This window comes from Phaethon lepturus, unplaced genomic scaffold (assembly GCF_000687285.1).
Source record: "Phaethon lepturus isolate BGI_N335 unplaced genomic scaffold, ASM68728v1 scaffold19794, whole genome shotgun sequence".
Classification (NCBI taxonomy): domain Eukaryota; kingdom Metazoa; phylum Chordata; class Aves; order Phaethontiformes; family Phaethontidae; genus Phaethon; species Phaethon lepturus.
This window is the reverse complement of record NW_010534218.1, coordinates 1-20,435: the sequence shown is the minus strand read 5'-3', so window position 1 is coordinate 20,435 and position 20,435 is coordinate 1. Positions and strand designations below refer to the sequence as shown.

General features: G+C 39.3%; 1 protein-coding gene across 1 annotated transcript in view; it reads left to right on the top strand.

The window, feature by feature from the left end:
* Positions 1–19,411, top strand: part of PPM1D (protein phosphatase, Mg2+/Mn2+ dependent, 1D) — a 27,246-nt gene extending 7,835 nt beyond the window's left edge. Inside the window, exons 3-7 of the mRNA XM_010285465.1 lie at positions 1,317–1,441; positions 11,788–11,978; positions 12,787–13,029; positions 17,969–18,532; positions 18,573–19,411. Of these exons, the coding sequence (XP_010283767.1) occupies positions 1,317–1,441; positions 11,788–11,978; positions 12,787–13,029; positions 17,969–18,523 (1,114 nt within the window). The 3' untranslated portion in view covers positions 18,524–18,532; positions 18,573–19,411. The remainder of the gene's footprint in view (positions 1–1,316; positions 1,442–11,787; positions 11,979–12,786; positions 13,030–17,968; positions 18,533–18,572) is intronic.
* Positions 19,412–20,435: the final 1,024 nt, after the last annotated feature.

Here is a 20,435-nt window from a genome sequence, read left to right as displayed (position 1 = left end):
GGAATGGTTTAAAAAAAAATTTTTTTTTTAAAAGAAATCTTTATTTTTACTGGTGCTCCTTCCCTCCCCACCCCAGGCTGACTGTTGTAGGCTACTGTGAGGCAAATGATAGGAGTGAGGTGGAATGGTGCAACTGTGCTTACTAATGTCTTCTCTTGGATGAGAGCGAGTTGGGAAAAGTTAACGGGAGAGCGTAACTGGATCTTTCATTAAAAATGGTATTTTCGTAGTAACAGTCTCTGAGTGTGGGATGAGATCTTCTTGCAGGTAATGACTGAAGTTAGCTTTGTGCAGTCATCAGTTGTACCAATGGATGAGATCGGTTTTAGGATGTGATGTTTGTGACTGCTGCACTGTGCATGTGAAAGGATGGAGCTAAACATGCCCTTGTTGTTAAGGCCTTTGAAGTCTCAGGAAGTGCATCTTGAATAGCTTCAGTATGAGGAATCTTGAGGCTGTTCCAGAGCTTCTCAGTTTCTAATTACCAATGGCTGTTCCTTGGATAAAAGTTAGCTTTTAAGTATCTAGTTCTTAACTTGGTTGGGACCAAGCTTTGCTAGTTTTTTTTGCTCCGTTACCTTTTTTTGCTTGGTGGCTAATGCTTTCTTTTTCTTTCCCTGCCTCCCCTGACCCATAACAGCTTGCCCCATTTACTTGCTCTGTAGCTTCTCCTTTGACCCTTCTGATGCCATCAGTGAGAACTAAAATCGGTGCTCAGTGCCTTAGAGCAGGTGTTAACATTCAAATGCAGAGCTGTTTCTTCCTCTCTCCTGCTTTCAGCAGATAGCAACTATGAACAATTCTGCTTTTATTTCTGCCTCATGTTGGTGCACCAGTAAGGAAATTCTTCCAGAAGGCTGTTCCTTTCTCTTTTCTTTTCCCACTGTACTGTACTGAACTTTGGCAGATGAAGAAAACTGAAGGAGGAACTACATGATATTTCCACCTGAGTGAGTTGATATTGATGGTCCTCATCTGAGGAAAGCAAATTCAGTTTTGCTTTTTCCCTGACAGATTAAAAGCTACTCTTGCATCTGGTTGTTGCAGCCAGCCAGAATTTCTTCCAGGTCTTCATTCCCCTGCTTTTTCTTTTCTGCCCTTCATCTCTCACTTTTCCCTTTGGCTTAATGTGGAATGAAACTATCTAAGTGATACCGTGTGTTTTGAAATACTTAATTGTGCTGTGGACTTCCCTGAGGGCGGTGTCATTATTGACTCCATATTTGCATATTTAACTGTGTTTGTGTCATTGAAACTGATTTTCATGCTTTCATTTCCATTCCTTTTTAACCCCTGCCTCTTTCTATTGGTTTTAGTGTGATCAACAAGTCTGGCGTGAATCGTGTCGTTTGGAAGAGACCTCGTCTGACTCACAATGGCCCTGTGCGCCGCAGCACTGTCATTGACCAGATTCCATTCCTGGCAGTTGCTAGAGCACTTGGTAAGTCATGCTGGTGTTTGGAAAGTGAGACACCACTGCATACAGGCCACCAGAACTGAATTATACTCTGTTTTGCCAAAACATGTAGGTTAGAGGGATTTACTAGCTTGCCTTGATTACAGGGCCTTCTGAAAGTCTGGGCCGTTTTAAAGTATTTTTAATACAATATGGATTTCATTTTTCAAATAAAGCTGTAGAAGGTATTGTTAGTGAGTGAAGGACTTGCCCTACAACATGCAGGATTTTAAATGTCAGTCTTACAACAGAAATGAAATACCATCCTTGAAAATGAAAATGTACAAAGCAGTATGTGTCTCCAAGATGAGGAGGACATTTGTCTTTTTCTTCCTGAAACACTAGGACTGTAATTTTTTACTAGGTGGTGGAAAAAGTGAGTTTTGCTGCATAGCTTACGAATTACTTTGGTCTTCCTTTTGTGGTGAATCTGTTTTCTTTCAAGACTTAGCATAGAATGAACAAAGGAATGAAAATCAAGTATGTGTTCTATCTATCTTTGAGGAACACTTTATTCAGAGGACAAAAAGGCATATTGCAGTACCTAGCAAACTTGCTATGAATGGTTTTTGGATAGTACTTCATAACTTAATCTTTGGATACCTCTTGCCCATGAGTGTTAGTGTTTTCTGGTGAGGTTTTTTCTTTAAATTTCATTGCAGAATTCTAACCTTCTGCAGTTCATTTTGTTTCCTTCCTCCTTCTGTTTGCCCCAGTGAAGAATTATCTATCCAGAGATACCCAGTATAGGTTTGATTTTATGGAAATGTGGTATCATATTTTTACCTGTGGAAACTGTCCTGTGACTTAATTTCTTCTTGGCAAGCTTGACAGTTACGTGATAGTGTTGTCAGTGTTCCTAGATCAGCTGGCAGTGTGTCATGGGGACAGTCTGTTCCTGGGACTGCGGTCGTCTTGATAATTCCATAGCATTACTGTGTCTTACTTCAAAGGCGGTGATATCTGTTTCACATGGATTTGTCCAGTGCTGAGAAGAATTTTGAAGTCATAACTAACATTGTAAAAGATAGCTGTATGTCAAGGAAGGAGTCATAGGTGGCTAGGTGGCTGAATGGTGATCCTTTAAAAAAAATTCATTTTGTGGACATTTTTGTCTATCTTACAAGTGTTTGTGTGTCATATTTTAGGGAAGATAGATGCTTATTCTTAGTAAAACTGACTTCAGAGTTTGAGAAATCCTTCAGAGTTAATGGATGACAAGCAGACGCAGGTCTTCATCCACTGAGCGACGTATCCCCCTCTTCCCCTTTTCTGCAAAAGGATACATGTTCTTCAGAGATTACAAAGAATGTATGCTTAATTTTGGTGAATCTTTCATTCCTGTGATTGCAAGTTTGTTGTTTGTCTAAATAGCTCGATGACTTTTGATCTGATTCCTCTCAGCAAGTTGAACAAAAGGATTTGGCTGGGTTTTGTGTGCAGATGGGAATTCCAGGAATGATGCATCTGTTAGCCCCCTATTGCATTCTTCCCATTACGTGGATGAAGAGGATTACTGGAGAGTTTCACGTCCAAGAAATGAGAATGCCTATCTTTTAATGGTTCTTGGTTTCAAAAGTTAGCAGATTTGAAAGCTTAAGAGAGGGCTCTGGCGTCTTCAAATTATGGAGAAACAGGTTTACAATGTGACTGTTTTGGTGTTTGCCTGCTCAAGCAGCCTCCGTAGCCCCTTCACATCCCCTTCTCGGGAGGTATGACAAACCTCCTGGAAAAAGGAACACAGCTGCTTCGCTCTGTAGGACCCAGATGGTGCACAGACGCTCACAGTTTGGAAACAGGATTTAACTTCTTTCTGAGGCCAGCATGCCCCTCATGCTGCTTACAAAAGACCTACCACGACTAAAGCCATTTGCATTCATGCTATTGAGGCCTGCTCGACCTCTTGGCTGGCTCCCAGATTGCTACCCTGGTTGGCACAGTACTGCTGCATTGGAGCCTCTCCAAGCGGAGTAATAACTGTCAGTGTTGACATGTACTGGTTACCAATACTCTAGTCAGTCCCACTAAGATCTAGCACAGTGATTCTTTTTGCTATGTCCAAACTCGGTTGTTATTCTTGATGGAAATCCCATACAGATCCCAGACTGGACAATAATTTTCAGTAGGAGAGCAAGGGTCTCTTTACGCTGCACTGTAGAGAGAAACCTAGAGTTGTGAATTTATCTTCTTTAAAGTGTGAAGATTATCAGATTAAAACCACTAAAATTTAGAATATAGATTTTTTTTTTTTAAGTTTGTCCTTATCTTACAACACTTTAAAATATGTTCATGTAGTGTCATCCCTCCTCCAGTCCTTAAGTCTAGCACTCATTCTGAGGAATACAGAAGAGATTTTAGAAATAGCAGGGGTAAAGTGCTGTAGAAAAGTACTGCATTGGTCAAATATTTGAACAGCAGAAAGGATACTGGTGCAATAGAAGTCCTTCTGGCCAGATTAATTCTGTTGACATTCCCTGTACTGTTTTGATTGTCTACAGTGTCTTTCTGCCCTAAAATAAGCATTTATGGTATGCACTTTTTATTACCACTGCTTCTCATGACAGTAGTGACTGCATTTAAGTAATGTTTAATTTATTTAGAGCTCCATAACAAGTCAGAAATATTTAGGCTTCACACTGTAAATTATCTGTTTGCTGCTTTTACTGTATACAGGTTTTAAGTCTTCTAATGAAATATTTTAAACTGTAACTGAATATTCTGCATTTTAAGCATAGCTATTTCTGCTATCCTTTTCTGGGCAATGCAAACATCTTTCTTTATACCAATTTGCCTTGTAATAGATACTTATGAATCCCGTGCAGTCTCAGAACTGCTCACCTCAGAACTTGCTACCCATTCTGATCAGAAGAGCATTTTGTTTCCTTAGAGTGTAATCACTGCAGTAAGTTTACTGGTACCCATAGTTTCATGGTAACTGTCTGTTTTATATGCCTGTCCCTAAAACAGGTGTGAGGTACCTCAAATTACTTGAATCCCCTTTCATACGGCAAGGCTATGAGTGTGCAAATTGCTGAATACTGTAGAGCAGATGCTCAGAGGGCAACAAGGCATCATGTACCTTGCTTGTGTGTTTTGAAGAGTCTGTGTGTGTCATTGCATTATGTGTTAGTTCTTGTCTCCCTGTGGAGACGATGACTCCATGCGGCACTGGGGGAGGCATTGTAAGCTCCTGTGAGCATGCCTGCATGTGTATCTTGGGGAAAGAACGCTGAGAGGGGTGATAACCTGCTCTGTGTATAACATGATAGCCAGATAGCCACAATGTAAGCCTTCCGCGAGCAGCTATAACATCTGTCTAAATATGTTAACTTAGACCTGCCTCTGGAATGATAAGCACAAGGCTGTAAGTGTACAAGATGATGTGTGTTTTGTTCCCATGTGTTGAACCTGTTGTGGAAGAATGGAACAAAGGGTTTTGATCTTTGGAAACTAATTTTGAAGTAAAATCTGGCCATGTGTGTAGTTCTCAAAGATGGTATACAAAGTAAAGGAAGTATAGAAAAGCTACAGTATGAGCTCTGAATATCTTATGGTATAACTTGAAACAAGAGCGGAATGTAGAAACAAGCAGACAAGTGGTGTGATTAATCACTGAGCTTTGTAGGTTGACTGTAAGTGTAACTTAAATTCATTGTAGTTTTCTTAAGTTGCTATTTAAGTTCATATCCCCAGCTGTCCCCCAGCCTGATCAAGTTGACTGGTAATGTGTGGTGTGATGGCAGAAATGGGTCTTGATTGTTTTTTAAATCATGTAGGATCTCTCTTGTTGGTAAATTAGTTCAGGTCTAAATCTAGTAAATCTCTTAGGGACTTTTTCCCCCTCCTCCTCTTCTTCCCCTTTTCTTGGGAACTAACATAGAGCCAAGATCTGCAGCTGTCAACAGGGTTATGTAGTAAGGGATTGCCTTGCAGTATTGTAGCTGTTTGGTGGGTGGTGTGTTTTTGTTTTAAATAAAATTACTGAATGATGAAATGTGAACCAAGAACCCGCTAGTTAAACCACATGAAGGATCTTTTCCCTGTTTTTTCTGTAGAAATATAATAGACTCATCCCCATAGTTTAGATGGGGTGTCCCTCTACCATGCAGGTTTGATGTTTTGTAAGAGCATGAATTTCCGGCTGACCCCTGAACAGAGTTACGTACCAAAGCAGTGAACGCTCAATGTATAGCTGCTACAAGAATGTTGGCTCTGACAGTGGTCTGGAAGCTGTTTTCCAGACAAACTTACTGGATGCCAGAATTGTTTTGTGAAGCTCTCTGAACATGCATACCGTGAAACCCTAGGGAAGAGGGTATAGCTGACCTTAAATGATCTAAGTAGATTTCGGTATAAGGGTTTAGGTTTTTTTACATGCATTTAACTTTAAAAAGTTACCAAATAGAATGGGCACAGTTGCTACACAGTGTCTGCTTCTTGATTCTTCTTGCCTGTTCCTTTGTAGGCCCCACTGTGAAGATCAGTCACATTGACTTGCATAAGCTAGTAAGTTATATTTAGGTACTGCACAGCGTTTCCCAGGTTTTATTGATAATTGCTTTTTTATTTTATCTATATAAAAACAGACAAACTTGAGATGCATTTGGGATTCTAGTCTTGTCCTAGGGATGTCTTGCTCTAGCTTGTATAATTTTCTTCACCCCCAAGACAAAATACATATGTATGCCGGTACAAAAAGCAGAGTATGTACTTTATTTTGCGGCTCTCTCTGTTATACAGGTCATGTGAAGGTATGTGGGGATCCGTGTAGCTCAAATGAGAAAGTTTGGGGCTCCCACCCCGCCCTTTGGCAGGCTGGAGGTCTCTGTGCATGCCTCTTCAGGTCTCTCTTCTTTAGCAATGTAGAAAAGCAGTAATAATAACAACAACTTTTGTAGAGTTGTTGTAGTTGTAGAGTCTAAAAGTAGAACTTTATTCAGGTTTGGTCAGTGCATTCTTCTGTTTTACTCCTTGTCTTCAGCTAAGCAAATGCTGTCGAGGATTGTCTTTTGAAGCTTTAAATTCCACCTTAGTGTTCATTTGAAAGACTTAATTCAAGGCCAGCAATTGTGAGTAGCTTTCTGTGTGGCATTTTAGCTGTTAAACTCTACCTTTGCATACTAGTTCTTGCAGGCTTTTCTCATGCAGTATGCTCTGGTGTAGCCCTAGACAGACACCTTTTTTGTCTCCTGCCTGTGATTTTGCTAACATGCAAGCACAGATGAGCAGCCGTGGTAAAGACTGCCTTAGGAGCAGCTTTTAATTCACCATTCATTTTAAATGCAATTATTTGTTTAATTTGCTGTTGAAATACTGTTCTCTTTCCTTTTCTACAGTGTTAAGGGTGGCATTCTTTTAACAGGTTTGACTGAAATAGTATGTAAAAAAAGCTCCTAAAAAAGTACTCTTAAAGGAGTAGTGAAAGTTTTAAAGCCTCAGGTGCTTCTGTATAACTCATCTGCTTGCTGCTACCGTCTGTTCTGTCCCCATCCCTCAGCCTGAACTGTCTTGAATCATTCCTGGGTTGTATGATCGGGACATTGCGTTGCATTAATCTTTAGACTGCTGTAAAGATGCCCTCTTGTGGCTGTAGGTCTAGGTTGCCATGAGTTTTGGTGAAAACGTTTTCCACCCCAGCTCAGCCCGAATGGATTTAAGTGGTTACTTGTCTGTATCCTTGATGAGATTTGTCTCACTTCCAAGCAGTGCTGCCTCACTGGCAGTGAAAAAAGGAAGTTCTGCAAGTCTTCTCTTTGTACTAACAGACCTTTTAGATAAAACTTTGATTTAAAAAGATCTGGGATTAATCAAATTGAGTTTTTGTTTTGGACTGACTTATAAAAATAAACTTTTCTTTATTAAAACCAAAAGATATTTTTGTATTCAAAACGGCATGCTCCAGAAACATAAATGAAAGACTTGATTTATGTGACTTCTGGACATACTTTTGTTATAAGAAGGCTTTGGGCTTAATCCAATCCAGTCTACTTATATGATGGGTGTTTTTCTTTGTAACTTCAATTACTTTCTGGGCAGCAGCTGAGTTACAAGTGTGATTTTTTTTTTTCATTGTATTTTAAAAGGTAATAGTAAACAGATAAGAGATTACATATTTTGATGTATTCTTAAAGGTAGATAAATTAGTTTCCTGCTCCTTTAGTATATGATTTCAAACATCTAATCTTCATTTTGTAAGATGCAATGTCATTTTTATGGAGATCTCTCTATATTATTCTGGTCTGAGTCATGACTGAGAAATAGGTATGACTTTTCTGGAAGATAGGGAAGGAACTACATTAATACCATTTTTTTCTTTTGGAAAAAAATATGCAAGCCTCACACCAAAATAAATGTTCCTGGCCTGTAAGTTTTTAGAGAGCAAGACTGTTAAGGTTTTTAAGTGTTTGGTTTTTAATTCAGAACAAAAATAGTATGGCTCACAAAGTGAAGTCTGGGAGCCTGGCATTCCAGTTCTGTAACACTAGCCTTTGACATATCGCATCATCTTGCTATCTTGGCTTCCTAGTCTGCTAAAGGGTCACATATCTGTCTACTTGCTTTGGGACAGAGTTAAAGATTTCAGAGCACTTTGAAAGTCTTGGGAAAGGTGTACTCTGCTTTCTAGATTACTTTTCTCTAAGTTTTTCCTTCCCAGAATTTTAACAGAGGGTGACATGTAAAGTGGCTCTTCCTAAGTTTGTCGTATATTCCTCAGCCGCTGTGGATGCTGTGCTCTCCCGCTGGCCAAAGGCATACAGCTGACATTAGTATTCTATCTATGCAGCAGCTCTAAAAAGCATTGACTTAATCTGTGGTGCTCTGCCCTTTAGGGGGGAAAAAAAAATATATAGTACTTCACCCTAGTGACATGAGTTGGTCTTTGCTAGCTTGGAGTTGAAGGACCTGTGACAATTATTCTTTAAGTGAAGTACTCTTTATGCGGTACAGTTCTACCAAGGATGACTTGCCTGCTTGATTAGTCCGAGTTTGTGGGTTTATGGGAATAGACTGACGAAAGATTAACACTGAAGGCCATTTTCCCTTTTCTTTAGGGCAGTTGCAAGTACTGCTTGTTGCCTGAGGAAGGAAGAATCTGGATTTTTCTATATGCCTCAGGCTTCAAATATATTTATTTTGTGGAATTTTTCTTGGGTCAAAGAACAAAAGCTTTACTTTTTTTTTTCTTTTTCCTTCAGTTGGTGACATCTAGAGCTCCATTTAGCTTTTAGTAGCTCCAGACTTGTCTGGAGTTGGTCTTAGTACCCGATGGTGCTTTGATGCTCTTCTATCGTATAACTTGGTAAATAAGTTATTGTGTATTTCGTAGAGATTTTTGAGCTTGACTAGATGATGAGTACGGTTGAATTTAAAACTCATGGAGATTCAGTTCTCAATGTACATTTACAGCAAACTTGGAATGCTGCTTTAACAGAGATGATGCTACAGGAGGTTATTTGAAAGAACGCATTTTGCCAAAAAATGCATGTTTAATAAACTTAAGTCTTCAAAGCTGTGAGTCCTTGAACAAGTCTAGCTCCTCTTCACCATTTGCTTTCAGCGAAAATGACTTTCCTCCTGCAGTATCTAATTTTCTCTCTCTCTGCTTCCTGCCCCCAGTTAAGAATGATGATAGTACTGTAGAGTTGTGGCTTAGTTGCATATTTGCATATGGATTTGGTCAAAGATGTGGACTACTATTATCAGATAGTCTGGCAGCTGTTCTAATGCAAATCATGGAATGCCAGCTATTAATCCCAGTGTCAAGCCCACACCTCGGTGCTACCTTCCACCGTGGCCTTCAGAAGGGCAGCTCATTGGGGAGGAGAGACACAGGTTGGAAGGCTTTCCGTGGCAACTAGGAAGGTTGGGCTCCTGGTTAGGGGTTTGGCCTGTGATTTGTGAGGTGTGGATTTGTTGTGTGTGTTCCTGGCATATCTGTGTGCCCTTCAGCAAGTTGGAGTTGGGAGTCCCCTTTTATAACCAATGTGATATTCCCAATTATCCCCACGAGGAGCTGCCTTCCTCTTGGAGGAAGATTCTCTGAAATTGGTGTGATTATTATTAGGCTGTTTTCTCAGGAGGAGCAGCAGATGGGCATGATGACATGTATGTAGATGAACCAAAATTAAATAGCATCAGGTTATTTTTATCATACAGTACTGTATTTTTAATAAAAAATTATTCCGCTAATAACACTTGTAATTTCTTCTAAATGAGTATGAACAAACTAGCAAATAAAAGCATAAAATATTACGTGTTTTGGAAACTGATGCTGCCACTGATTCCAAGATCTGGTGGTTATAAAATCCCAAGCTCTTGTTTTACCTGCTGTGTCCGTGACAGGCACAATGTGAAGAACTCGGTGCATGAAGACTTCTTGTGGCAATTCATACACAATAATTGCTGTGCTGGAGCTCAGATTTTCTGTTACAAAATTTATTTTGATCTTGTTGCCAGCTGGCTTGCTTTGTTGTGAGTCTGCGGAGGGAGAGCGCACCTCTATAGAAGCAGGCTTGGCTTTTAATTAGCACTTATTAGAAGCATGTGTTTCTGTCTGCTGCTGCTGCAATGAAGGTGAATTGGTGCTTTAATGAGAATGGACCATCCATGCTTGCTGTGGTGGAGTGGAGTAATTGAGTTGAAGTATTCCCTTTCCTGAATCTGGAAAAGTCTTTTCAACTGGTTGATAGCTTAAGGCAAAGCTAATGGAAGGAAGTAGGAAGACAAAAAGCTTACTTATTATCTTTAAAAGGGTGGTGATGGATGCGGAAGAAGGCTACAGGCATGCTTTCTGAAGCCAGCAAAAAGCAAAGGAAAAAACCTGACAAAACCTTTATCTTAACCTGGAGTTCTTAAGCTTCTGTATGCTTTTCAACAGTGACATTGTAATTAATTTCTACTTTTAAAGCCGTGTGTTCTGCACAGAAAAATCTAGCCAATGTTTGCAAATAATAATCTTACTTTTAGTTGCTTATCACTATAGGAAGCTATTTATGAACATAAAATAGAAGAGAAGGTAGTAGTGCAACATAATATCATTCTTGATTTAAAGGCTCAACTTTTTCTAAAGTTATTTTTTCAAATATACCCAATAAATGAAATTGAAATAAATTGATACGGAAATACATTTTTCTATTGGAGTGGTTTTTACCTGAGGATGGTTTGGAGGAAGCACTTGAGTTTTGATTCAAATGTGTTGTTCAGGTTCAGCTCAGGCCCTTGTTACTGGTGAGGTGACCCCAAACTCATTCGCATGGCAAGAAAGATTTAAAAATAGAAAGGTTCACTGCATGAGGCCTTCCAGGGGAGAGGCTTTAGCTCTCATTTTCTGCTTGCCTGCTGGAACCCAGGCACTACTTGTGTTCCTGTGGCTTCTTTCCAACTCCAATATTTGGCACATGGTGTTCAGCTGGAAAGACGCTCTGCATGGCTTTGAAAGGGATGCTGATGCTGTGGAAGGAGGAGGAATGGGAAAGAGGAATTAGTAAGGGATAGGCTTCAGTCTCTCCTCCTTTGCCCTCTTCCTTTGTTCCTTCTCCATGGCACCTGCATGCACAAATCCCTACACAGCAAGACGTAACCGTGTGTTTCCATGTTGCTCAGGTGGTTGTGGAGATGTTCTTTTTTTTTTTTTTTAAACGCAGTTTAGCACTTTGAATGTGAAAAGATGGGGTTTTTAGCTTGGTTTGGTGGGGGGTTTTTTATGTTTTTTTTTTCTTCTATGAGTGGGCTTTGTTAGGATGTGTGGGACAGCATGCCATCGTGATGCAGATTGCTGTACATGATGTTGGGGAGAAAAAGGGTATGATATGATCCTCCCCACCCTGCAAACGCTAACCTAGTTCTATAAACTGTACCATGATGCCCTGTACAAGAGGTAAGGATTTGTCTCCACTGTTTAAACGGTACCAATAACTGGAAAGTCATATTTTTGCAAGTTTGGTGTGGGTTCAACGAAGTAAGGCTTTACTTCCACTTAAAGAGAACTTTAGTTGTTCAGGTAGGCTTTAGTTTGGATATTGAGGTTTCACTGTTTTCTAGGTATTAATCTGTTACATTTCCCCTTCTTCTGAAAAGGTTAATTTTAAGAAAGTAGAAGATCTCCTATAAACATAGGTTGGTTTGAATGTGTTTTATTCATATGTAGCACTTTAAATAAAATATGATCGGAAAGTGATAGCAGCAGAACAGTGTGCTGACATTACTTTGTGTTACTGTTGGTGACTTGAGACTGGTGGCAATTGTTTTCATGGGAACATTTTTGTGTAGTTTCCGAGATTCGTATTTTTATGTGTAATGTAACAATTCAAAAACATTTTCTTCTTTGCTAGGTGATCTTTGGAGCTACGACTTCTACAGTGGTGAATTTGTTGTGTCTCCTGAACCTGACACTAGTGTGCACACAATTGATCCCCAGAAGCACAAATATATTATCCTTGGCAGTGATGGACTGTGGAACATGATCCCACCTCAAGATGCTATCTCCATGTGCCAGGATCACGAGGAGAAAAAATACTTCATGGTGAGAGCAGTGGCTATAAGTCACTGCAGAAATTTAATATTTTTTTCCTCTAAAAATGGCTTAGTCCGGCATGTATGAGAAGTACCTGAGGATGGCGTTGTTGTTTAGGCATATTCATAGTTTTGCCACAACACAGTTGTTGTTAAATGTGGCTGATACTGTGCTTGCATATACTGTCAAATACCATGCATGTTAACATTGTTTAAATTATTTGGTTGTCGTTTTTGGGAAGTTTGACTACCAGAATGGTATCTGTGAATAATAAAGAAGGTAACATGATCCTTCTCCAAGGAAGTTGTATAAAATATTGCCTGAAAATGAAATTTATTTCGCATTAAGACACATGTTACAATACAGGCGATTGTTTATTGGTTTTTACATGACTTGTATAAAGTTTGGATTAAATTCTTCTCTGGTTTATTTTACAAAACAGTTGAGAATTTATGTAGTGACGCATCTGAGCATCAGATAGTAAATAGTCTGTAAACCCCTTGAGAGACTTTTGGAAAGACCATAGGATGTGTTACAACCAAACGATTTATGCAAGTCATTGCATCAGTTTTATGGTTTAAAGCACTCATATATACATGGATTCTACTGTAAACTGATTTTAAAGTTATATTTCACTAAGAAGAAAGGTGTGTTTCAAATAATATTTCCTCTTGTGTTTCTGAACCAAAGAACTTTTATCATGTGATTTATAGGAATATATACCTCAGGCTGTGCCACAAAAACTGTCCATCTTCCGTTTATAAAGTAAAGTGGACCTGATCGCTTTCTCTGTCTGTCCCTTTGTTCTAACATAAAGGGAGAGCACCGACAGTCTTGTGCCAAAATGCTGGTGAACAGAGCACTAGGCCGGTGGAGGCAACGCATGCTTCGTGCAGATAACACTAGTGCCATCGTCATCTGCATCTCACCGTTGCAGGACAGCAAAAGCAACTTGGAAAATGAAGAAGAATTGTATCTCAACTTGGCAGAGAGTCCCTGCTATAGCAGCTCTGATATGAATGTCATGACACCCTCCCGCTGCTGTACCCCACCTGTCAAGGTAACGGGTTTTTTTAGTGTTTTGAATGTTCCACTTGAGTATGGAGCCCACTAAATACGTATTAATCTCCCTTTTCTTCCCCTAGTAGTAATTTCTTTTTAGGCAGCTTGCTGTGATATGTAGGCTGGGACAATGGTGTAGTGAGACCATTGCCAGTGATTGAAGTAACGCTTTTAGAAACTACTGGCCTGTCAACTTAAACCACTATTTAATGTTGCTTTTTTGTGGTGGTGTGCGAGGGTTTTTTTAACTGCAGTGGACTGGGCAGTATGTATGGCTACATAATATAATTCGGTTGTAGGACAGTAACGTGACAGCAATTACCTGGCTATATCCTCAATACTTCCGTGTATGAAGCTTTGGAGCAATAGACAACATCTTAACTCTTTCTTAAAAGACTTTGGAACACTGAAGGCAGAATATTGAAGTATGAACTCCTCAGAATTACGGAATTTAGGGATACAATGTTTTCATAACGCTTAAAATCCTGATCATTTATTAGTAGTTTTGGACCTGTATTCCCTCCTTAATGTAGAAGAAATGATTATGATAACTTCATGCATATAGTTCACACAACTTTAAATGCACTGTTTCTTAAAAGCAAGTTTTCCAGGATCCCACACAAAATCAGAAGTATGCTATGGAAAGAGTGGAATCAGACTGGGAGGATCGAGGTATAAAGAAGAAAAAAACCCAATACATCCCCTTAGAGAATAGTGTTGGGCTACAGTTTCTTCTCCTACCTTGCCATGTACTTGTGTAGCTTGCACAGCTGATAAATTGCAGGCTGCTTGTGGATGCATTCTTAATCTTGGTGTGGTTTGGTTCGGTTCTGGTGGTGGGATTTTTTTTTTTTTGTTTGGGGGGGTTTAACCCATAGTTAATGTATTCAAACACACATTGTTGTAAAGAACATTTTCTTTCTGGATTGGGAGATCTTACTGTCTTTCTCTGGTAGATTTATTGCTTTTTGTTAGAGGAAAAGACATTATAATACAAGGTCTTTCTTCAGGTTAGAGGTTTTAACCATTAACATAAAGCAGAGCTGTTCAGAAGCTTTTTTCTTCTAAGAACTGGAGTGTAGTTATGAGTAGATGTTTGTTTCAGTAATTACCAGCTGCTCCTGATTTAAGTAACTGTCCTTTGAAGTTTTGCAGTATCTTTGGATAACTGTCCTTTGGGCAAAATAAAAAGAAAGCAAAAATTAGAAAGGGAGTCTTTAACATTCCCTTGGTAGAAACAAGCTGCTAATAAAATGGCAGGCTCAGCCTTTCTGTCTCCTTCCCTTCCATCCACTGTAGCAAAGAAAAGAGCTTAAAATCTAGCAAAATCTTGAGTAGAGAAAAATTATTTGAGTTCTAAATACTCCTAAACTTTTAAGCTGTACCATATGTTTTGTGTGTAACCTATTGTAAGTAGTTGTTGAATAAACATTGAGCTGTGTTGACTGCAAAATATGTTCTAGGAAGTAGCATTTCTGGATAAGGACTTAGTGAAATTTTTTTTTTCCTTAAGATTCCCCCTCCCTATCTAAGTAGATTCAGTGATCTGTGATGTATGAATCTAGATAAATTGCAGCAAGTGGTCACAAAGAGTTAAGAGACCAAAACAACCGACAATTTTGGTGTTTGCCGTGTAGATAAGGCGTTACTTTATTTTTTTGCTTAATGTGCAGAACCCGAAAGAAAATTTTGACTGGCTATAGGTCTTCATTGATAATATATGTATAAATTAGTTCTATTTTAATGCAAAAGCTTTTCTCCTCTTGGATTAAAAATAGAATTGGTGTCCCCAACTTGAAAATGTAGATCCTCTTTCCTCAGTACTTTTTTATTAAAGATACGAATGTAATACAGGTTTCTGCTTTAATAACGAGCATCCAGCTGTCCTCAGAGAGTACCTGTAAATATCAGAAATAGTGTGAGAAGGAAGCTGAAAAGAGGCAGGAAAAGACCACTGTACTGTCAGAATAATTTTGAGATGCAAAAAACCCAAATGTCTCCAGGCAGATCGTAATAAATGAAATGTCTTCGCAGTTGTGTCTCCATGTATGCTTGCAAAAACAAGGTGTGGTTACCTGTAAGTATATTTGGTAACTACACCATCCTGAGTGATACTATCTTTTTCCCCAGTACAAAGAGCTTTATCAGTTAGGTAAGAGCCACAATGGAAGGAAAAATATATTTCCATAAACTTTGGTTATGAAATGGCTGGACTGTAGGGTTTTCATTTATATAGCTGTCTGACTTCATGGGAGCCTTCTGGGTAAAATGCAGTGTGTGCAGGAGTGCTGCTGGCTCTGTGTTTTCTTAAAAATTAAAATGACATGAAACATAGTTCAGGCATTTGGGACTCTCCCAAAAACAGTCAAATACCTGGTTTCTTATGCCTTACCTTAGACATTAAACGGTAGCCTTATTGCAAGGTGCCGGTTGTCTTAGGAAGTACAGCCACACAACTGTGTTGGAATATGGATTTTGGAATTTTTTTCTGACGGTGGTAACTCTTGAGAGATTCAGGAAATGCCCTTATTTCATGCTCCTTTGTGATCCTAGTGATACTGTCAACCTTATAGGAGGGAAAAGCCCCATTTTGTTGTTCGCACAAAAGAAAGTATGGCAATAGATGACAATATCCATTCGCAAAACAATACATAAATACCTTTATACAGAAGCTGCAGGTAAAAATACGATCTAAAGTTGGTAGATAATTAATTTTCTTACAAAATTACTGTTGAATTTTACTGAAAAGGGGATCATCACAGTTTCTGTGAAGAAGTGAGAGGTGGTTCCCCAGAGCAGTCTAAACTCCTGGAGGTTGTGGAATGATTATAGCCCAGAGAGGATAGGTCAGCAAAAAAAAGAAGTGGCAATGGAGAGGATACTTGCCTGTTATCTTCAGAGAACTGAAAGAAGTACGGATAGCCTTGACTCTAAACAGCTGCTACCTTCCAGAACAATTAATTTGGAAATAGAGACCAAATCAAAGTTTCTCAATTAAACAGAAGTATTTCTTAATTGCATAGCCTTCTGGCAACAATTACTAATACCAAATTAATTCAGGTATTCCTGAGGCCAGTGATAAAATTTGATTGATTAGATTGTTGAGAAATTAAATTGGTGATTCATGTTTTATTTTTCTTGTTCTGTTACATCACTCTTTAGCCATCCATCCTCTGACTTCACTTGGCTTCCCAAAGCCTTATCCAATGTCAGCTATTCGTACCAAGCAAAAGATGTTGGCCAGAAGAGCCACAGTGTTAAGCGTTTTGCACAATAAAAACGTAAAACCTAAATCGTGGCTGGAGACACAATTTCAAAAATTAAATTGAGCAGATTAAGTAACGTTGCCAGAGCTGTTCTCTGTGTGTCATGTAGCTCTCTTATGGGTTCTGCAAGAACCGAGTTGAAGAATAACCTCTAAAATACCATCCATAAAGGTCTTCCCTCTTGTGCTGCTATATGTAGTAAAAGTATATTATCTAAATGGTTTTATCTACACATGGGGAGCAACAGGGAAGTAGAGGGGCGTGGAAAACCAAATCGAGATGTTAGAAACAATTGTAATTGTTTTCTCTTTCAGAGTGCATTTTATTAAACTTTAGTATTAGATTTTTTTTTCGTAAGTGCTGAGCAGTCATGGATGTCTTCTTGAAGGTGAACTGAAGTTTTTCTGGGTTGTGACTTCAAAAGCATCTATTTATTAATCTGAGATACTACATTGACTTACTCTGATTGAGCTGCATGTGCATTTGAGTTTTCAGTATCTTATGTTCTTAAGAATCATTGTCATTTGCCTTAACGTTGATGGTATGTAGAGTAATATGGCCTTGAAATTTACTTTTGAAGGACTCGCTGAGTAACGAGGGATTTCTTCACAATTAAATCTTTAATAAGGTCATAATTCATATCTTCAGGGCACTGCATAAATACTCATTTTCATAATCCCCCTGTGGAGAGTAAAAGCAAGTATTGTCCCCATTTTCCTGTCGGTAAAACTGAGAATGAGGCAAAAATACTTATCAAAGGCTGCACAAGAAACGGGTGGCTGAAGGTAAGGTTAGAGTTTAGAAAGTCCCTGGTTCTCAGGATACCTTATTAAGCAGCAGCTTTTCAACGAACTGAATGACTCTGCTTCAGAAAGAGTGGACAAATGTGCTGTGAGGAATGGAGTTGCTTTCTTTCCAAGTCATAGAGCATAAAACTAGGCGACAAAGCATGTTACTTTGCACAGCAAACAGTAACTCTGTTTTTAGAACAGCTTTGTCCGATGCTGCGCCTTTCTGTGTGCAGTCAGGACACCTACGATGAAGAGCTTGTGGTCTCCCTGATAAGCTGGTTATGCAGTAACTAAGAGTTCTAAATGTAACAAAGGTCAGGAGGCTTTTTCTGCTGTTTGCCCTTAGTAGTGCTTGGCCATCTGATGATCTATAAAATCTTCAGAAGGCAGTATAGGCACCTAAATCCCCTTCCTATCTGAAGGAGGGAAGTCATGTCTGTGTGTTGGAAAAGGCTACTGATGAAAATCATAGGGTAGAGATTGCAGGCTCTGCTTTCTACATGGCTTCCTAAATTAACAGCAGATGCATGCAGAGTCCTCAGCATTTCACAGCAGGCAAAAAGGAAGGTACACAGGCTGAGTAAGCCTGAGTGGCCCTCTGAATGAAAAGATTACATGCCTGCCGTTACGAGAGACAGGTTGGATGACTGATAAAAATGCTTTTATAAAGTTGGTGCGTGCAAAGTACCAAGTTCAGATCCGCAGTCTGAATCTGTTTCCACCTCTCGACGTGGAGAAAAGCTAACTCTGTTTTGGAGTAGGATTTTTCTGTCTCTGATAAGGTTTTGAGAAGCTCTGTCACACGCTGTCTCTACACTTAAAGGATAATGCGGGTGAAATAACTGTATTTATGCCTAAATACTTTTGTCTTTTCCCTCAGCTTTTAGAAGATGATCCATGGCCACGACTGAATGCTTCTGAGCCTATTCCTCCCCTCATGCATAGCAACATGATCTCAGAAAAATACTTAGAGCTGCCAAACGAGATTGCCAAAAGCAACTTACCTTCATCAGGAGCAACCCTGAAGGATTCAGGCCCACAGGAGGAGAAGTGCAGCAAAGCGTTGGCTTTGAGGATACACGAATCCTACAGTAACGGTTTGTCAGTCAGCCTCTCCCCTTCCAACTCCACAAATTCAGGCACGGACCAAAAAGGCTTCAAGGTGTCTCCTAATGGCCAAACAAAAGCCCAAGATGCAGAGAGGACGCCCACAGCAAACTTTAAAAGGACATTGGAAGAATCCAACTCTGGCCCAGCTATGAAGAAGCCAAGGCGTGGCCTGAGTCGCAGCATTAGTGTCCAACCAGAAAGCATGTCCACAACCCCACAGCGCAAAAACTCAAACAAGCTGACCATGCGCCGCAGCCTGCGGGGCCAGAAGAAGCTCAGCAACTCGCTCTTCCACCCGCCCAGGAAAGCAGTCTGCGTTTGCTGAAGGGCATCTGTGTAAGGAAGTGTATTTTGGTCTGGTTAGAATTTTAAAGTTGGTGCAGAAGTCTGAAACTCTTCCTGTTTATCTTTTTTTAAGTAGAAACTTTTTTTGGTATCAAACAGCTTTATCCCAGCCTTGTACTTGCTTGTATTATAACTGTGAATTTTGTAGATGTGTAGGGTATAAGTCACTGTAAAATGTGTGTAAATTTGTATTCCTTCATATAAATGTAGTCTCCTTTCTTCCTTGTATAATTGTTACAGCGGGGCTAACCCTTGTTTTAAAGAAAAAAAGTAATCCTTTTTGTTAATTTACTAAAGTCATGAATTTGTATACGCTTCTTGTGATGAGAATTTCACAACTTTTTAACTAAAGTAAATTATTAAACAGAATGGAAGATATGTATTTTCGTAGTACTATACGTTCCACCTAAAGTGTGTCTTTTAGAGAATACACTAGGTCTATATTTTGTTTTTAAATTTTAGATTTCTCTACTCAGAAATGAAATGTACGTGGAAGCAGAGATGTTGAGTCTTGCTTTACACAGCTCAATGTCGATTTCTTTCTGTTAATTAAAATACTATGCAGTATATTACTTAGTTGTATCTTTTGTAACATTAATCGTCAAAGTATTTAGCAAAGAAGTGTGTGTTTTAAAACTCCAACTCCCAAAAGCATCCTATAAAGCCATTCCCATCCCCTGTTATAAATGATGGCGTTTTTATCCAGGCATAAATGTATGCCCTACGGAGGCATGAATTTTCTGCTATTCCAATACTGATGGTGCTGCTAATACCTTTCAACGTAAGTTCTTAAATTATTTTATGACTATTTTCACTGAGTATGTGGACCATGTGTATGTTCACCTAAATAAAACACATGAAAATTTGATGGGGGTGCTTTTTTTTTTATTTCAGGTTTAAGTTCTGTTGAGCACATATTTACTTTGGCTTTATCAAAATCCAATACTTTCACCTTCTTCACTGTGGCTACACAGCTTCTGAAGCAAGCATCCCACGGCATTTTGTTATGGAACTGATCTTGGCACTTTATACGAACGTTCAACTGTAGCAATACGTAACCTGCTTTTTTTTTTTTTAATGTGGAAGTAAAAGGCCAGTATTTTATTCCAATGGCTAGGGTGGTATTTATAGGATCTAATTCTTTACCACTGGAACAATAAAACATGGGTTGAAATCAGGCCTGCTATTTATATATGTTACCATGGTTACAGAAATCCTAGGGGGAATCGTATGCTTTCTGAAAATGTGTAATTCTCTTTCATCCACCCTGTGAATGCAGCACTGTCTTACAAGAGGGAAGTAACGGTCTGTCCAAATCGGATCCTTCAAGACACTATTTCTGTGTATATGGGATGGAACTTGCAGTTAACAGTCAAGTTTTGCTATGAGCGATGTGGAAATGGTGTGTACACCACGTATGGGAGGGGAAGTATACAGAGGCTAACAGCAGCTATGTACACTTGCCTAGCAACAACCTAAGGTAATTGTCTGTTTTCAGTTTAACCTCACGACATTCAACCTTTTAAAGATGACTGATTACAATAAAGCTGCAAGTGTAAGATGTTACTTAGAGGAGTAGCTGTATTGCTGCTTATAACGTAAAAACACACACAAAAAAAAGACTACAGCACAGTTCCCAGTTTTTTTGCTATATATATAGAAGCAAAATTTAAGTTTTCATCAAATTCTGATGCCTTCGTAAATGTGTGCCTTGTTCTCCCATCTTTCTGCACAGCAGCGCTAGACGTGGGCTTGTCCAGCTGCAGGGGCAGAGAGGGGCTTTTTGCACTTCCTAATAAACGAGACAAAACCTACAGTTTTGCCTGGGAAAGCTGCTGAAGGATGGCAAGCACTGAACATCCCAAGCTCCTCTGGAGCAGACAAACTTGCTG